This window comes from Dromaius novaehollandiae, chromosome 3, assembly GCF_036370855.1.
Source record: "Dromaius novaehollandiae isolate bDroNov1 chromosome 3, bDroNov1.hap1, whole genome shotgun sequence".
Classification (NCBI taxonomy): Eukaryota; Metazoa; Chordata; class Aves; order Casuariiformes; family Dromaiidae; genus Dromaius; species Dromaius novaehollandiae.
This window is the reverse complement of record NC_088100.1, coordinates 77960349-77980299: the sequence shown is the minus strand read 5'-3', so window position 1 is coordinate 77980299 and position 19951 is coordinate 77960349. Positions and strand designations below refer to the sequence as shown.

General features: G+C 36.5%; 1 protein-coding gene across 4 annotated transcripts in view; it reads left to right on the top strand.

Moving 5' to 3' along the window:
• Window positions 1-19951, top strand: part of PDE10A (phosphodiesterase 10A) — a 200923-nt gene that overhangs the window by 162274 nt on the left and 18698 nt on the right. For all 4 annotated transcript variants that reach the window (XM_064509225.1, XM_026109843.2, XM_064509226.1 and 1 more), the window contains exons 11-18: window positions 2036-2178; window positions 4357-4449; window positions 5102-5288; window positions 6768-6910; window positions 8911-8994; window positions 10371-10521; window positions 13523-13678; window positions 16992-17164. In XM_064509225.1, coding sequence (XP_064365295.1) covers window positions 2036-2178; window positions 4357-4449; window positions 5102-5288; window positions 6768-6910; window positions 8911-8994; window positions 10371-10521; window positions 13523-13678; window positions 16992-17164 — 1130 coding nt within the window. The remainder of the gene's footprint in view (window positions 1-2035; window positions 2179-4356; window positions 4450-5101; window positions 5289-6767; window positions 6911-8910; window positions 8995-10370; window positions 10522-13522; window positions 13679-16991; window positions 17165-19951) is intronic.

Here is a 19951-nt window from a genome sequence, read left to right as displayed (position 1 = left end):
TCAAAAATGCTTAAAGATAAAGCTGGTTTTGAATATAGATGAGATGCAGGGAAGGAAGCAGAAATTCAAGTTGCATTGCAAATTTTCTTATCAATATGTTTGAATGCAGTTAAAAGCAATGTACATGAAAAGTGGTCACCCTCACTGCCTTGCATCCGTATTGGCAATGCTAATACCTTTTGATATCCGCCTTCAATTGTTGGCTGGATTTGAGCCAGGGTTTTAGAGAAGAAAGACTTTCTCATGCCATTAACCATTTATCTCAATTAGTAGTCTTTAAGCAATCATTTTTAAAAACGTGAGTCATGACCAAGGTGAGTTCTTGAGTCATATGCGTTGGAACACAAAACTTTTCTGATTTGTTTAGTGTTGTTGATTTATACAGAAATCTGGTAGAGTTTCAGAACAGGTGCAGAGAAGCATTTGCTTAGACCTTTTGGCACAGTTCATATTCAGTCCTCTGTTTAAGCAGAGGACAAAATAGTGTGAATGTCCGTGATCTTTGAACTTCTTAATCCTCAAAATGGAATATATTTCACAAAAGTTACCTTCTCAGCTGGCAGTCTTCCTGACCTTCCCCTGTTCTAATGGAGCAAATCAGAAAGCAAAAGAATCTTTCTAACCACGAATTCTTTCAGTACTGAAACACTCTCCAGGTTTTGTAAGCTGGTCTAGATGGTTTCTATGCAGCTTATGTTACATAGCTCATATGACATAGGATAGGAGCTTCGCAACTAATGATTTACCATCTCATAGGTTCCTCCTGCCAACATCTAACATTCTTCTATCTGCATTAATTTAAAAGGAATTTTGTTTTGTGAAAGATGGGGGTGGGAGGAAGGTGAGTGAAATCATTCATATGGAAGGCTGGAGAAGTCTTAGATATCCCACCTGCATGCCTTGCACACTGAGTTGTACTCAGTTTCTTTCTTTGACCGAATGAGTAGATAGGTATTATATACAACTGGAACAATTCATATAAAATTGAAACAGAGACAGAGCTACCTCAGACCACTCTGTGCCATGCAGTTGTTACAGCTTCTGAGCAGTTAAGAGACTGACACTAGGAGGCTTTGTCTGAATTGGATCGAGTAGGTTCGTGAACCTGATTATATGGCTTTTTAAGTTGACACAGTGATCATTGATTGACTTTGTTTCACTCATTCCCATTCTCAGAAACTCCATCCTAAATCTGAGAAACATTCATGTGGAAAGCTGCTCTGTTCCAGGGACAAGATTCTGTTCTGACAAATCAGAATTAGTTTTGTCAAAATAAAACCTAGTTAGTTCATGGTATGATAGAGAGCATGCAAGTATACTGCTGTACTGTGATAGTTTCTTGACTGTGAGTAGTGCCTTTATGGTTAGTTCATGTAGAACCAGTTGAGTTTTGACTTTTGAGTTGAACTGTCTGTAACATAAGGAGGTCGTCATCATTTCCTACACCACTGCATATGGCAATCTGCCATGCTACTTCTGTTTTTCTTCTATTTGTTTACTGTTACATATCACAGAAATGCACATTTTGGATTTTTAGAAGCAAACACTGGCCTCTCTGTTATTTCTTTTTCCACTGGATATTCAATGCAAATATGTATGCATTGGAGACAAAGACAAAAAGACTACAGTGTTCTTAGGTCTTGGTATATCTTATCTATTTAAAATTGTGTGAAAATAAATTATTTCTAAAAATAGAGAAAAAGGTAGCATTTTGAAAAGCATTCTTTGCACCCAAAAAACAGTCTATTAGGAAAGCCTTTTTTCTTTAACAAACATTCAGGCCTCTAAAGATATGCTTGTATTTTTCTATGAGAAAAGCACTTTAATTTACAGAAAATATTAAATAAAAAACCCACTTTCCTTTTGAATCGTATCCTGAAAGATTGCTGTGAGGGTGGATGCTACTTCAAAGAGATCTTCATACTGGATAAGTTCTCTAAACTTTTGACTTCTAAGGGCTTACATTTTTATCAGATAAATGACCAAAGGTAATCTAACCCATGATGGTTAATTCTAATTTTGTTTTTTTCTGTAGATATATGCAAAAAACCTGGTGAATGCAGACAGGTGTGCACTCTTCCAGGTCGACCACAAGAATAAGGAGCTGTATTCAGACCTTTTTGATATTGGAGAAGAAAATGATGGGAAACCTGTCTTCAAGAAGACCAAAGAAATAAGGTAGGAGTAGTTAGGAGAAGAATGCAGTTTCATTATAACTACAGATGTGCAGGCATTTTGTTACCCAGTCTCTGTGCCTATCTGCAGGTACCCTGACAATACTTGTCATACTGTGATATCATTCCCACCAGGACCCGCCTCCAGAAGGTAGTACTTCTGGGAATGACATTGCAGTGCCATCGAAACAACGTCTCTGAAGCTATAACGTCACTCCTGGAAATGCCGTCTTCCGGAGGCGGTCCTTTTGGAAATCATGTTGGGAAAAAAACAGAGGTGTTCTGAGGTAGGTAAAGGTGCAGGTAAAGGTGCACCTAATCCATAGTTCTGCCAATATGGGACATTTTTTGGAGTTCCCAAAAGGAATTGAAATTTGTGCTATTCAGGCACATCCAAAACGAGGAAATTGCAATTCATACCTCTTATGGATGGATTAGGCATACATAACATGTAACATGGACTGATCATTGGTTTTGAAGATGGTAGTTTCATTTTACATTTTCTCATCTGAATTTAGAATATTTTCAGACTTCTAAATAATTGTGGTTCTGGAGTATGGTTTAAATGGTGACTTTGAAAACATACGCAGGCATGTAATGAGTAGATAGAATTCTCTGCCCAAAATTGCTGCGTATTTCTGGTTCATGTCACAAGTACGTAGTTTTTCACAGGTATGCTTATTTTTAATGAAAGAGTCAAAACAACAAAGTAAATTTAACATTTTTCACTTCTCAGAAGTGCTGAGTCCTTATCAGTGTGTCTGTTGATACAAGTTGAGATTTTCAGATAGACAGGATTTAAACCTGCAACTTCTTAAAAAGAAAGAAATGCATGGCTAAGTCTCCTGCATTAGTATTTCTGATAAAATACACAATCAGCAATGAAATTCTCAGACTTTTTTTCAATTCCTCCATATATCATTTAAGTTCTCAGCCAATATGAGATATGATTCATGTCTTCACTTAGACTCCCTTAGACGAACTTACTCCTACTTACTACGTTGTGTGAGTAAGAATGGAAGGAGTCAAAATTGGTGCAGTTACACCACCTCCTTGCTTGTCAGTATGTAAATTAAAGAAGAAAGTGGCCTGCTTTAACATACACTTTCTTACTACTTATTAATAATTGTTTTTCTTGCTTATATTTTACTGTCTTATCGGTATGAAAATTATTGAAATGTTGACTCTGAGTGCAAGGGTGTGAGCCATTTCAGGGTGACGTATACTGAAAGAGAAATATAACTTAAATGTCTGTAAGAAAGTAACACTGAGTCAGTCGTCAGGAAGGAGTCTAAATTGGTGTGATATATACATATCATGAGAAGAAGCAGAAGAAACTGTAACTTAAAACCAGTTGTATGGGGTGAAATCATGTCAGTTTTGTCAGTGACTTCAATGGGACAGGATACTACCCAGGTACATTTAGATTTGAATGCGTTCAGTGTGGGATTCTTTCTGCTTGTTCTTACCTACAAATCCTTTTGTGCTTATATGTCATAACTGTTTTATGTTGAAGCAAAATTACTTCCTAGCAATACTGGCTCATTTTTTTTTTTTTCTGATTCAATTCCTGAGTATATTTGCTGTGTTTATTTTTTTGCTGGTGAGATTAAAAGATGTAGTTGGTACCACTGCGTTTTTTGCATGTCGTGAGATGCAACGTGCTAGTTATTCTGAAGTGTACATAGGTAATGCATATATATGATGTCTAGCTTTGAAATATACATTGGTATTTTTCCAAACTTCATTTTACCAAATCTACCTGTCCCCCCAAAATACTGCTAGCTCCATATTGTACATGATATGTAAAAGTGGTGATGAAATCAATAGTATATAAAGGTAAACACAAGTCATAGGTTTTGTACAAATGTAATATGTATTATGTATAACCTCCAAGGTTAGGAATACTGAATTTTTGTCACTAAAATGGTCATATTATGGCATCTTTTGTTTTCAACTATATAGTTATGTAAAATGTTTTCAGGAAGTATCTATTTAAATATGTGCTTTTTATTTTATTATTTACTACTGGTTGTTGTCTCGTAAGATTTTTCTCCACAAGCATCTAAGTAACGTTGATCTGGAACAAATATCCATTACTGTGCCTGAGACAGACTCCAGAGGAAAAATATTTTTCCAGATCATTCATGTTGTGACTAACACACATTTTTATTTTGTGCAGATTCTCTATAGAAAAAGGGATAGCTGGTCAAGTGGCAAGAACAGGGGAAGTCCTTAACATCCCTGATGCCTATGCAGATCCACGCTTTAACAGGTAGGAAGTTATTCAATGAGAGGATTTGTGGGGATGGGAAGAAGATAGGTCACCAAAGTTTCTACTTAATTTAATGCTCAAATTTCAAATTAGGATGAAGAGACAACCCATAGGTATCAAAGAATCACACATCTAACAAATGTTTTGGCCATGGGAGATATTTTTAAGACAAAAAATAAAAAGTATTTTCTGTGTCTTATATAAAAATCATGAAGAAAGATTTATTATTTTCCTGTCCTAGAAAGCTAGTTAGGCAGACTGTTGCTGATTTTCTTTATTAGCCTCCCTGCAGTCTGATTGAGTTGGGGGTGGGGAGGGAACCCACCTAACAAATAACATGAGCAATACTTTAAAAAAAATTATTCTGAAATTTTATGAGTGAACTATCTTTTGATATGAGGAAGCTTTAATTCTTTATCTTTCAAATGGAGATTAAAGGATTAAAATTATTTCTAGATCTGACACAGTAGATGCAGATATGTAAGAGCTATGGAGGTTAACTATTTAGAGGTACTAGTTATGTCTACATGAAAAATATCTAGTTTATTGTACACCAGCATTGTTAGGAAACAAGGAATAGATACTAATTAATCATATTCACTCTTTTTTGTTTTTTGGTTTTTTATCTCCTTTCTCTTTCCTGGCTCTCCAGAGAAGTAGACCTCTATACAGGCTACACAACCAGAAACATCCTGTGCATGCCTATTGTAAGCCGAGGAAGTGTAATAGGTGTTGTGCAGATGGTGAACAAAATAAGTGGAAGTGCCTTCTCTAAAACTGATGAGAACAACTTTAAAATGTTTGCGGTCTTTTGTGCTTTAGCCTTACACTGTGCTAATGTAAGTTTTATCTGCAGTTTTGTAAGCTGTTCATTATAATGTGAAGACCTAGAATCCTAGTTAAGGATTTAATCTATTACTTCATCTTCCAGACCATTAAAGTGATTCATAAGTCTGTTTTGTTGAACTAAGAAGGAAACCACAACCATTGAATCCTTTGCTGAATAATTGTATTTTAAGAGGCAGATAGAAATTCATTTCATGCCTTCTGAAATAATTGTACTCTGGATATATCCATTTCATATAACTACACTGAGAGAGCATACCTGGAAAATGAATGGTGTCTGTATACTCTTTTCCATTAGGAAGTATGATTCCTGCTTTTTTTTGCAAATTCAGATCATGTATTTTTCAATGTTAACAGGGTGATGGAGATGGCATATATTCTCTCCACTCCATATGCTTACTATTGAAAATATTAATTTAAGCATTTGCTTTTATTTGCTGTGCTATGTACTCATAACTATCCATTCTTCTAGACAAGGGTTGGCACAATTTTTGTGTTCAAAGTCTTTATTTTCAAAAAAAAGCCCTATTAATTTAGAAAGTGTAAACAATGTAATGATCATTACTATGTAAGTGTAAAAATCTAACACTAATCTTTGCAGAAGAAATTTATCGTATTCGTGGGAGGTAAGATACTATGCAACGGCAGTTAAGCATGGTGATTTACATTAAGTCATTTGACATCGTGCTGACAGTATACTGGAGCAGTAAATCTTTCTTACACTCACTTAAGCTTGTTCCACATGACTCAAGGCAAGTGGAGGCCTGCATATAAACAAAACTTGGGACTGTACAGTCACTGTTGTGTGTGAGTTCACTCTGTTTAGATGATGAAGCTTACCATTCAGGGTACACTGCCCTGGAGATTGTCTTTACTAGAAAAACCTGGTGCATCTTTACTTGTTTACAAATCATGCTGCATCTACAGTAGCTGAGTTTCAACCTGTCAATAGTTAGCTGGACTTATTTTTCACTGTTATTACATGGTAATGTAGGTCTGATAAACCTATAATTTACTTTTTCTGCAGGTAAGTAGCAGTTATTTGGACCAGTTAACAGCCGAATTCATGCAGTGGCACAAAATGTGAATTGTGCCCCATTACCAGTTTTCTTTTTGTTATCTATATTGCAAGAGACTGAAATAGACTCTTAACATCTGAATTCTGATTCTTAGGAGAGATCAGGGCATAATGCAAAGTTGGCAGAGCCCTAGATTTGTACCCCAGTGAGTAGATGCAGAAAGGTGTGATATTCTTGAAAGTTTATGGCCTCTATTGAGAAACCTAAAAGGCCCGGTTTTCCAGAAGGACTAAATTTCTCTAATCTGTCACTTTTCAGATGTGTGAAGTTGGGCAGCCAAAATCACTGACATTTTTGCAGATGTATGTTTTAAGAATAAGTGCTTGATTACAGGAAAGAAATGTTATCTGCCTTACTGAAATCTCACATTAATGAGTAACTTCCCTTTCTCAGATGTACCATAGAATTCGCCATTCAGAGTGTATTTACCGTGTAACAATGGAGAAGCTATCCTATCACAGTGTGTGTACAGCAGAAGAGTGGCAAAATCTCATGCACTGTACACTGCCTCCACATATCTGTAAAGAAATTGAACTGTAAGTATTTTTTCCGTTATAGCAACAGCTAAAATTAATATCTGTCTTTGGAAAAAGTTGATTTTTTTTTTCTCTAGGTATAGTGCAGGGTTTGTAGGAAGCACTGTTTTAGAACTATCCCAAATCATAGGAGTTTATCTCTAGTTATCTTATACCTAGGTACACTTAATGTGACTTGTGAACAAACTATCTATCACAGGTGTAAAATAATACCAAATCAGAATGGTAGAACTTTCCACAGAGATGAATAACTGCAGTAGTTGCATTAAACATTAAGTTAGATCCAAGAAGTGCAGCAATGAGTTTTTTTTCTGGTAGGCTTAAGTTACCAATACCTAGAGCCAGAGGGTAGGCTGAGTCAGAATTTCGGTAGTTAAGACCAAAGTAGTTAAGACCAAATGGTCATCCCCTCTACATCCCCTTTACAGGTTTTAAAATAAAAGATTCAGCTCCTTCCTGTTTTTGGGGAGTTTTTTGTTTTTGTTTTTGGGGGGTTTTGTTTTGTTTTGTTTTGTTTTTACTTTGGGGAGTGTATGTGTGTGTCTTGCAGGAGGGGCAAATGGATACAGCTCTCTAACTCCTGAAGATAATTCAGGATTATGAATCTTAGGTGTCAGGGTTTAAGAGTTAGGGCCTAAATTTGGAGGAGAACTTCCGATCCTTTAGTTTATGGTATCTGAATAGTCTTATCATTTCTCTAAAACAATTCACTTGCTGTCTGCTCTCACAGGTCTGCTGTTCTATGCTGTGTGCTTAAGACATACCTTTATCTGTATTTTATAGCTAGTCCCTCCGTCAGAACACTGGGAGTCATCTCAGTTTTTAAGCCACTGTTCCTGGCTCAGAACAGTGAATTCTACTGTGGTGATCCAATGCCTAAAATCAAAATGAATTTTGAGTCACAAAACTTAAATGTCTGTAGAGATCTACTCTCTAGATTTCACTTACTCCTGTCAAGTGCTGAGCATTGTGGATCAAGCAAAGCGTGCTAGCATATACTTAAATTTAACAGTGACTACTTATGCTTAAAGTTTATTATGTGCTTAAGTGATTTGCTTGAAAGCCAGAGTATTAGCAGCTTGCAGGATTACACTCTAATAGAAGCCTATTATTTGCAATATAATTTCTTGTTCTTTGTTAGATATTATATAACCCGCCTCCTCAGCAAAATGACTTTCACTTGTAAAGATGACAGGTTTCGTTCTAAACTGTATTAACATCCTTTAGTTTGAGAAATCTGAATATATTTAACCACTTTTCCAAGCAGTTCAGCTACCTTCAGGTCTCTTGCACCTGCTGGGTTGTTCAGTGTGTGGCATACACACTAGCATTTAGCTGGGTTCAATGGAAAGTAAATAGAAGACTTGCAGCACAGCAGGTGCAAGGAAAGGGGTTAATTAATAATCGAAAGACAAACAGTTTTGCTGAGCTGGTCCCTAACATGAGGCCCAAATGTTGGTATCATGAGAGAGGAGAAAGCATTGGCTAATGAAACATAAAAAATGCAATATGAAATGGTTGGTTTTTGAAGTTTGTGCTTAGTTTCTATTAACTAATTTTTACAAGAGAAAAATCAACTTTTATTAAAGTGAGTCTTACTCAGTTTCGATAGAGACTATTGGGGAAAAAAAGCCAGTAATGTATTACTAGACACACCATCCTTACAATTTTGGGGAGGAAAGTCTGGAACATTTTTGGAATACCTGTAAAGCTCTGACTATCCGCATTGAACAAAGATTTTGGTGCATTACTTTAACAGGGGATTCTTAGAGAAAGATTTCTGTTTCTATTAATTAAACAGAACCAAAGGCTAGCCGTCAAAGTTCCATTGACCTTAAGGGAAATATATTGGCATACATAGCTGGAAGATTAAGACTGTAGAGTTAGTTTTTTGTTTATATTCAGAAACAAGTGAATGCTGTCAGAGACACATTACCTAGTCATTTTTAGTTTAGAATGAGAAAGTGTTTGTACTTGCTAAGCTGAAAATTTCTTTTTAGATATCACTTTGACATCAGTCCCTATGAGGATGTCTGGCCTGCCATTTTTGTCTACATGGTCCACCAGTCCTGTGGGACAGCCTGGTATGATTTATTTCTTTAATTCCATTATTTATGAATATATGTATAAGAAAATGTTGGGATCATTATATTCTAACACATGGTATTATTTTAGTTGGAGTTTATTTACAGTGCTTGGTCTGCACAGGGCTATAACAACTGGATTGAATTTCTTGTCCTAGTTTCTTGGTCTCCAGTTCATAAAATTTGGGAACAGCCAGATGGAAGAACTCATGGTATCGTCTAAACGGTTGTCCTTTCAATAAATAATATTGTTTGGTTCTGAGGTCAGATTGCTTGTCAGTCAGAAGATGGTGAAGATGTTAAAGGCACCTTTGTCAAAAAGGAGGGAAGGTCTATGAATACTGTTTTTTGTTGTTGTTCTTGTTGTTCGTTTTTTTTTTTTTTTTTTTTTTTTTTTTTTTTTTGCAAATGCATAGTTGCTGAAATTAATTTAGTATGTGTACAGAGCTCTGATATTACAGGATAAGAAAGCTTTTGGAGATATTCTTAATGAGCACATGAGCTAAATGTAACAATGTTGTAACTGCTATGTATTATTACCTTTGTCAAAATTGTTTTGACCATAAATTCACTTTGCATATGCATATTAATAAGCAAGAAGATATAAAAAATTCTTTTAAAATAATCTCATAAATGCTACAGATCATGGTTTATTGGCAGTTACTTAGTGTTCTTTGGTGAAAAATGTAGAAACACTGAAAGGTGAGTATCTATTTGTTTGGCCAAATTGGGGGGGAAGCTTAGGATTTACAAAAAAAGCCAGAACTTTTTCTTTTCACCATGTCAATATGAAGGCTCTCAACCTTTTTTTTTTCCTTTTTTTCTCCCCCCCCCCCCCCAAAACAACTTTTGCAGTTGGAATTTTCTTGAACTATGTACTATGCATTTAAAAATTAACATGAAATTGAAAAAAGTTAGAACTATTTCTAGGTCAGTTTGACTTGAATTTTAGTTTAAACAGAATTAAATTTTTGATTTTTATATCAGTTTGCTTTAAAAAACTACTTTTTTGTTTTAATCATAGATGATATTTTCAAATTATTTTTAGGGGCAAAGTTTCAGTTTTCAGCAAGTTCAATAAATAGTGCCTTAAAGAAAAACACTTTAGGTTTCTGGGAATGGAGAGTTTATGTAATCATGTTGCATGAACTAGGTAGGTCGACTTATGTTCCAAAATTTTAAAAATTAAACCAAGAGCATTGTCAGGTACTCACTCTTCTGTCCTTGCTGAAACTTGAATGACTCTCCTAATCCATGAGTCATACACATTGAGAGTCCATCCTAGCAGGAAGAGTAAACCAAAGAACATCTTTTCTCCTCTGTTGGTTATTTTATCCATTCTTATTTCTTGTCTCAACACATTCTTTCCTTTCAAGCTTTGAACTTGAAAAGCTATGCCGATTTACCATGTCCGTAAAAAAGAACTATCGCCGTGTGCCCTACCACAACTGGAAGCATGCAGTCACAGTTGCACATTGCATGTATGCCATACTTCAGAACAACCAGGGGCTTTTCACTGATCTGGAGGTAAGTGAGGGGATTGGTATCAGTTACTAGGTCTCATTAGAGGTGTCAGCCATCACAGAAGTGCATTTCCTATGCTAGAGTTTTGATATCAGCTTCGGCAGAGTATATAAACCATAAAAAAGAATCTCATAGTCCTTCCTGTGGAATGAGTAGGAGTAGAAAGCTTGAGGAAGGAGAATTCTTCAGATTCCTACTCGTAGTGTTTCCTTCTTGTTTTTCCAGTGTGCTCACTGAAGAAGCAGCAACAGATTTGCTGCAAGACTGTTTTGACATTCTCCCTGCCCCCTTATAACCACATCCTTTATTTTAAACGTTTAAGAAAATGGTAGATCTGTACTGAGGGGAAGGAAAGCCCCTGAATATTGGACATTGTGAGATCTGGGAGATATAGAGTAGGACAAGAGAGAAGGGCTTTGGTGTCGTAGAGATAGCTGACGTAGGTGAGTAAAGGAGAAGAATAGAAAGGATGGAAGGAAAGCAATTGACCAGATTTGTTTATTCCCTGATGAACTTTTGTTATGCAGCAGCTGTCCTTAGCATGTGTATATATTTTTCTAAGACAGCTGCATAGAGTTTAGAAAAATCATACTTCTAATAGATCACTAACTGAAAAAATTACAGTAATAAAATGGAAGGTTTAGATGGTTTAATGTTAATATACACTATGAAGAGCTGCCAGTTTGTTTGTTTGTTTTTTTTAATTACTGTAGGTGCAACTGGAAGTGCTGGCTATTATTTACCTGAGACTTCCCACTGGGAGAACCTATTTTTAGTTGTACATAACTTTGCCAAATATAGGCATTTGGGTTGTAATTTTCCAAGCTCGCTGGCTTCTTCAGGATGATTTATTTGGGGAAATTTCAGACAAAGTTCTTTGGCTCTTTTAGAGAAGCACGTTATGAAAAATCATTTTTCTGTTCAGTTTATAAGGATAAAATAAAATTTGGTGACCTTTCATTCAAAAAGATATAGTGTATTCTGTTTTAAAGCTGGGACTTGAAAATTGGCACCAAAATAGGAAAACGGCATTTGCCAGCCATACGCTGAAAGTTGGCCAGGTTACACATTTGAAAAAAAAGCAGTGTTCTTTCATAACAAAAAGTCTGTAGATGGCACCCTTGGGAGGTATTTAGAGCTCTCATAACTTGCAGTACTAACCAAATGCTAAGCCCCATCTTTCTGGAGCAATTGAGATTTGGGGTAAGAAATGCTGGGAGAGCAAAAGAGGCAGCTGTTAAGAGAGCTGCAGACAGTCATTGTTCCCTGTCGAACTTCACTCAGCCTTCAGCCACTTCAACACCCTATCCCAGACTGCGTTTAAGCTCTGGCTAGCAGTCTCATCATCCTGACACTGGAGATGTATCTGACAAGCATATAGGCGGCTGCTGAGGGAAAAAGGCTGGGGAACTTGCATAGGCTGGTCTGAGGTGAAGGATGATGATATGCACCTAGGTAGGCAGAGCGATGGGAAGGGAAGGTACAAAACACTTGTCAGGGAGATTCTGATCGAGAGAGAAATAGATCCAGCCATTGGGAGTCGTTAAAGAGCAAGGATCCAAGCAGGGACACTAGATCCAAGCTCAAGAGCACAGGGATTAGGCATTGTAATTCTGAGGGACTGAGACAAGAATGAATCCCTGGGAAGTAGGGACGGGAACAAGCCAGACAAGAGAACTGTCTGGCACAAGGAACCAGACAGACAGAAAAATAGGACTGGAAACCACAGGTTGGAAAGGATGCAACGGGAGAATTAAACTTGTGGAGCAAGGATAAAAAAGCTTATGCCCTCTAGATCTAATATGCAGCACAAAGGATCCTGAGACTCATGTTTCCTTTGGGGTCAGAGAGCATTTCTGAAGTCCATTGGCAACATGTTTTGTCCCTCCTGGTAACAGTGAAAAGGGGATACTAGCTTTCTACAGCTGTTAGTTATTTCATGACTTGTAGATCTCTGTTAGGTCACTAAGGGTTCCACTTCTGCTGAGGATCTGTGTGGATGTGTGCTGCTCTGTGATCGGTTTTATTCTATTTGCTTTATAAAAACACACTTCATAAAATGCGGTATTGAAAGGACATCATTAAAAATAAAAGTTAGGATTAAAAATAGAGGTGAAGGTCTCAAAATCAAAAATACAAGAATTAGGAATGTTGTAACCTTAATCGAGCACATTGTGTTTTTGATAGCATCTTTAATTATGTGATCACATGCTGTTTTTCCACAGAAACACATAACTCTTCATACAGTGCAAAGGATGGATGTTGCTCGCTTAAGTGGCTATTCAGCATTCTTTTTCTCCTTCAGTTTAGGGCCTTTTCCTTATTTGGTGAACACTCATCGGAACCTACTGTTAGAGCGTTAATTTTCCCAGGTGTCCACTGAATTTGTGTCGAAAGAGAGATTTCAGGGATTCTAGTTTTCAACATACTAAGAATTTAATAAATAAAGATTCAGTTTTATTTTACTTTGTTTGCAGTTGCTGTTGCTCAGCACTTCTGTAGATCAAGTTAGTGAGTACCTGTGAAAAGTTTTGTTTTAAGAAGCTTAGTCAGCGTCTTGTAGAAACTATGTTGCAGAGGCAGTGTTAGCACTGGCCTTTAGGACAGCAGTCTTGACCATGAGCTCATACATCCTGTGCATTTCCCCTCCCTCAATAACTCTATGCTTTCTGGGTTTTTTTCCAATAAACATGGTAAGGATCCAATGGACAACAAGACTATCTGTACAAAATTCTGACCTCTTCCTAAAGCAGAATCCCTCCCATAGTATGTGATTGTGAAACAGTATGTTATAATTCATAATATAAAAAAAGCTTGATTTACAGCTGGACAGAGAATTTTAGTTCTGCATTTCTTAACTTCTGCATTTTTTGCAATTTTAAGGACTTTTTTTTGAATGCAGTGTAATCCTGGTGCAACTCTTGGGTGTTTTGAGAGATGAGGGTGACATCTAGAGGCAGGAAATACATCTCACTTCTCTTTGTTTATCTCAAATTTCTTGTAGCGGAAAGGTCTTTTAGTTGCGTGCTTGTGTCATGACCTGGATCACAGAGGTTACAGCAACAGCTATCTTCAGAAATTTGACCACCCTTTAGCTGCTCTCTATTCCACATCAACAATGGAACAGCACCACTTCTCGCAGACTGTGTCCATCCTGCAGGTAGGATTATTGAAATTGTACCATCTGTGAAGTAGTCCAGTTGTGGAAATAGGAGTCACCTCATTACCCCATAGATCTTCTGAAGCATGCTTAATTTAATTTCTGGATTATAGTGCTCATCTAGAAACGAAGTGTGGGAGAAGTATTTGCCTCAATTTATTACAGCAAGTCTGGTTCCAGAATTGACAACCCAAGTGTTCAAAAATAATGCGTGTCTTGAAAATCAAAAAATCTTTCCAAAAATCTTGATGTTATGAAAAAATAATAATTCTTTATTTGAAGGTCTACTGTTTATGGTCTTCCTATGGAAATATTAGCTTCTGGGTCAACTCACGAGGTTTTTTTCCTACAACCATACAGTGTAGGAACTTTTTTGAAAAAGAAAACTCAGTTTCTCCTTTAGTTTCATATTTCCAGCAGAACGTGCTTCAACAGAGTCTTTAATTATCCTAAAATTCTGAATAAAAACTCAAGAACTGACAAAAGTTTCTGAGAGAAGCTCTAAAACCTGCTGTAATAAATTCCCTGAGCATTTAGTGTGTGGCATGCAGTGTGCATAAATTCTTTACCTAGGACCAAATGTTAATTTTGCATGCATGAGAAGTTTAAATGGTTTTGATGATGTTATGTGCTTTTCTTGTTCTTCAGCAAATTGAAATAAAAAATGTGAATATGGTAATATTCTGTGATAGAGTTCCTCATATGAAGTAATGTCTCTGTGTGTTTAATTAACACAAAACTATCAGAAAGCATGCAGTCACATTTTGGGAAAGCTAAGTGTGTTGGGTGACAAACAGGTTTTCTCTCATTAGCTAAAAATTTGTTTGTGCTGAATTAGAAAAAAAAGAGTGAGAATTCTCACCTGTGGAACTGGTTGCCAGTCCATAACATACTTGTGCTCACTGCTTTTATTTTTTTGTGTGCATGCCTGACACACAGCCATACCATGCTACTGTGTCACTAATTCTTTGTTAACTTTTCTTTCTTTCTGGTCTTTCAGGGGGAAGATATTTATTTTCTTAAATATCTAATCAGCTTTTAGGAAAAATATATATTCTGTATTGTATTCAGAAGCCCATCTTATGATTATGGCTTTAGGTATCATACATATTTCTTCAGAGAATGGAAGCTTTGTCTCTGAGTGTTGCTCCATATAGGAGGGTGTAATTGAATCCTTCAGTAGTGGTATGGCATTAGATTTTAAGTATTCATTCTTCACGTGAATTGGTACACAGTGAGCAAGTTCCTCAGTCATTAATGCTTCTCTGTCCCACTATGCTATGCGAAGCAGACTGCTGTCATTCTTTAATAATCATTTTGCATTTTTCCTGCAGAAATTGTGTAATTGGTGAAAGCCCCATTTGCAGAGAAAGCAGAGAACATGTTTGCCTCCCTGCCAGCTCCTAGCCTTGGCTGTGAGAGTGAGTGAGGAAAGGGAGGTGGCCAGGGCTGCTGAGTGGATTCAAACACTGGCTGCCCAGGTACCCGTGGGTGGTGACTGGCAGCAAAGACAGATCAGAGCAGCCTTTTGAGCTTCCTGTTCTTCATTTGAATCAAAAAGCCTTTCTGCGCACTTCCTGAGCTGCTATGAAAAGAGCCTTTAGGACTTATCCAATGAGTGTTAATTTTGTTACTAACCTGTAGTACTTTTCATCTTTTGAAACTTTATAGCTGCTTTTCTCATCCACTGACAGTTCACATGTTCACTTGTTCGCTAGCTTTAGCACAGCAGGAAGGAGTAAAATGTTAGCGGTCATACCTTGTATCTTATACTTAAAAGCCTAAAAGACATGCTCAGAAGTGGCAGCTTGGATCAGTACTTCACTAACAGGGGTTAGTTGATTTCTAGTAGTGTGAACAGCAACTGTCACAGCCACTGTGGTTGTCTTGATAGTGCAGATTTTAAAGCGTAAAAGTGATAGCTCCAAATCTAGCATAATTTAAATACTAGGACAAACAGCATGCTTTTGTTGATTGGGCTGTTGGGGGAAAGAAGGCTCTCAAAAAACAAATTCTGAAAACTAATAGTAGTCCTTTCCTGGTCTCAGAGTGTTGATGATGGGTTAAAATGTTCTGATTTTTTTTTTTTTTTTTTTTTTTTTTTTTTTTTTTTTTTGAGCATCACATATTGTGACTTAAGAGGCTGCCAAAGGAACCATGGGCTGCCATGGCTGGATTGTATTTTCTATTCATTATTCACAATAAATCTACTTGTCCAAGCAAAAATGTTGGAAAATGACATTTACGTTCCAGATGATGAGAGAAGCCAAGCCTATTTGTACCACGGAGGAATTCTTTTGAAGAAATTATGTAAATGCTTGACGAAAGTCAGGAAAACTTTTGATGAGCTTCAACACAAATGCCAATTAAATGTCAAAACACATCTGCATTTGATATATTTTAGTAATATTTTCTGTTTGTGAATATGCACACCTTGACATGGCTGGCTGGTTTGTTCTTTTATTTTTTCCCTGTTTCCTCTAAACAGTATGAAGACTTTTGACAAGTTGTTTTCAGAAGCTTAGAGTCAGTGAATAGTGTTGACTTTTCAAAATGTGATACAGTTTCATGAGCGATCACAGTACATGGATATTGTCAGTTAAATGCATAGTAGTACAGAGTGGAAATTGAAAAGGGATGATGGTGGCATGTTGCCAGAGCCTCCATAGTGGAAAACATTGTCTTTAGTTTGAGTCAGTCAACTCATAGTTGAAGAAAGCTGCGTTTTCCCCTAAATGTTCATCTACATGAAAGTACTGTAATTAACCTTATTTCTAAAGAGAAAATTGTATCAGAGAGTAGAGCAGTTGCAGGCATTTGGAACACTGTATCAAAACATAATTATTTTAGTACTGTAACTTGGATACTTCTTTATCCGTGTTACGTGTTATACAATATCAAAAATTCTTCAGAGTGAATCAGACACTCAGTTTACCACCTTCGCAACGCAGTAATCTGGATCAGGATTAAATCACAAGTTCCCAAGCTAGTACTGTCTGAAAGTGCTGTGTATGTAGTGCTTAAAAATTGTAGTGGGAAAAGCTAGCATTTTTCTTTAGTAATGCTTTCAGGCTTCAGAAAGAACATACTCTAAAGGAAGCAGTCCCCCAAACAAATCAGTGGTTTAATCATAACAGTTTCTTGACAGTGTTTAAAAAGGAAGGATAAAAAAGTGCGTTTCGGGCTGTCCGCATTTGAACTTATGTCAGAAATTGTCAGTGGGTTGTAAAACTGTTGTAACCTGTCTGGTAAAGACTGAAATCATCTCAGAATTAGAGCTTTTGCTTTTTATTGGTTTTTTACTTTTTCATAGCTGGAAGGGCACAATGTCTTCTCCAATCTGAGCTCCAGCGAATATGAGCAAGTCCTTGAGATCATCCGCAAAGCCATCATCGCCACAGACCTTGCCCTGTATTTTGGAAACAGAAAACAGCTTGAAGAGCTGCATCAGACGGGAGCGTTAAACCTTAAGAACCAAGCACATAGGTAAAGCAGCAAACTACTATTAGTTCTCCAGGTCATTAGACCTAGAGAGAAACAAAACAAAGCTTATTTTTGCAAAAGACAATGAAGAATTCAAATAAAAAAATTGAAATCTTCTATATACATAGTAATTTTTTCACATATAGAATTTCTAAGACTAGTTGTGTGTAAAATGCCAGGTATGTAGCAGTAATTGTGTTTCATATTTGCATGTCATTGCCTTCAGATTTCATTTGCAGATTTCACCAGCAGTGTATCTGTGCAGAAAAGTTAGATGGTGGGGGGAAAAAAAAGTAAAATGCAATAATTACTTCATTTTATTTTTATTTCAATATTTTTATTATTCTCTAAACATGCTTTTTTGAAGTGTTAATACTGACTGGAAGTTATTCCATGTCATCTACAGAAGTAGTTATTTCTAATTTCTATATCACAAGATCAAATTCTAGTTGGTTGAAAACCATAGAAACACAATAGGTATAAGCTACTTACAAGGTATCATTTTTCTTAGAGATCAATACTTGAAGTATCTTTGCTAAAATAATGCATTTGATCCGTTGATATATAGCAATATTTTTTTTTAAAAAGGGTTGATATTTCACTTGAGTTATAGTTAGTTTTTGATAGTGTATCATAATTTAATTTATTTGTTGGTGTATCTCCAAAAGCGATTCCTGCAATCAGATTTCAATTTTTCCTACTCCAGTTCATGATGGGGGGGGGGGAGGCAAGGCAAGCTCTTTGTAATCCCTCATCCTCTCTAAAAACAACAAACAACTCCAAAACATAGCCAGAGGAGTTACTGACTTCATAAAATGTTCTGGTGTGATCAGGAGTTTTTATGGAACAGGTGACTCCAGAAAGTGTACCTGACCCGAAGAGAGAAACAGGACAGGGTTCTGGTCAGATCTCAGCCTTTGTGTAGTAAGATAGCTCGCAGTTTAAAAATTATGCTACATATGCATATATTCATACATACATGACTCTCCTTGTCTACATAATTAAAACATAGGGCACCCAGGGTGAGAGATCTGTCTCCTAACAGTGTTCATTAGAGTGCTCATGCAGCCGTACCATACTCCTCTCAGAGCTTCTTAATTGAAAAGTGGATCCTGCTTTTGCCATAATGCAGATAGAAATCAGAGAGGTAGAAAAGTATTGAGTCATGCTTCTGATTTCTCCAAAGGGTACTTTGATACTAGGATCTGCTTTACTTTTCTGAGGAGTTTTACAAGTTTCTTCTGATGGTGTTGAATAAATCATCACAACACTGTACAAAGGGCTGTTATTAGGAGCTTATTTCATGGTATGAAACTGAAGAAATTTATTACACTTGAATAAACCTTAAAATCTTAAAGACACAGAGTTACAGTAGGTCCTGATCATTCTAGAATGAAATTAACCACAAAATCCTGATTTTAAGCTTTATAAGTGTTAAATAGGTTATGCAATAATACACCACTCTTTAGTGTATGATTAAATGTTCTATTCAGTTTACATTTTTAATCCTACTTGCTCTCAGGACATTTTCAGTGCAAAACCATGTGTCTCATGATAGGAAATCAGTTTGTAACGTGATTGAAGAATCCAAGACTTATAATTGATATTTATATGACAGTAGAAATGGTGTAATGAAACCTTACGTTTGGTCCTTACCTAGGTGTTGAATCCTCATTTGTAACTCAGGGGAATTGTACTTTGTTGTTTATCTATGTATCATACTGTCTGTATATTTTCCATTGTATATTTGTCTGTTGATACAGCTTTTATGACTGCCATCGCATTGGGTGTGCAAGTTAGCAAGTTGTGCTTTTTCATGGAATAGGCATTAAAAAAGATGCAGGTGTCCTTTGGCCCTGTTTTAGGATCTCCCTCAGATGGAAGACATTAATTCATTAGTTAATTTTTCAGTTTTCTTTATAAGACTTAGGTTCAGAAACTATAGATTTGGGTAGCAGTAAAGTGCTAGAAAACTTTTTAAATAGGAATGTGTCTGTGTGTTACACTGCTGATTATAATCCTGCTGATCCTGTTCATTTGTTCTGTGAACAGGTTAGTCAGTGTATAGGACAGAGTTATGGAACTGCATAAGTTTCTCCTTCCTGGGCTAGAGCTCATTCCAGCAGAGCAATGACTTTTGTTATAATATGTCTTGAGACATGTCTGGGTTATTGAAATATTACGGCTGTTGTGGAGACACTCTGTAATGCTCCTGTATTGCTTTAGTAGAGCTAGCATTTAGATTAAATACTCAGTTTGCTAAGGCAGTTCTTGAATCCTTTTTCGCATGAAAATTAAGTCACAAGATCCAGTTGCTGGCTGTTGCAAGAAGTATGAATATGTAGGAAATACTATGAGGAAAAAGTGGAGGAAGAAGTAGAGGTTTCTTATAAATGGAGTTCCTTGACATAGACTCAGAACTAGATTTTGCTGTTTTTGGTGTACATGTGTTCATCTCTTTAAACAGTGGAAAGAAATGCAGCAACAGGATATGGCATCCCCCTTTTTATAGGCTTGAGCTTTATTTTCAGAAAATCAGTGAGGGGCATGTGAGCATTTTAACAGACGTTCTTGTATACCTTGCTATGAACGTAATTGCGCAGATGCTAGTTGATGAACTCCAGTTTCAAGTAATACAGTAATACTGCAGCTAATAGAACAATTTGTGTGATGGCTTACTAGTAAGTCTTAAACAGGTAGGAAAGAAAAAAGCAGGGTGGGAGAAATTTTGTAACATTTATACTTTATTTCTGGTTGTACTGAGGAAGGGCAAATAAAAGCTTCAGAATA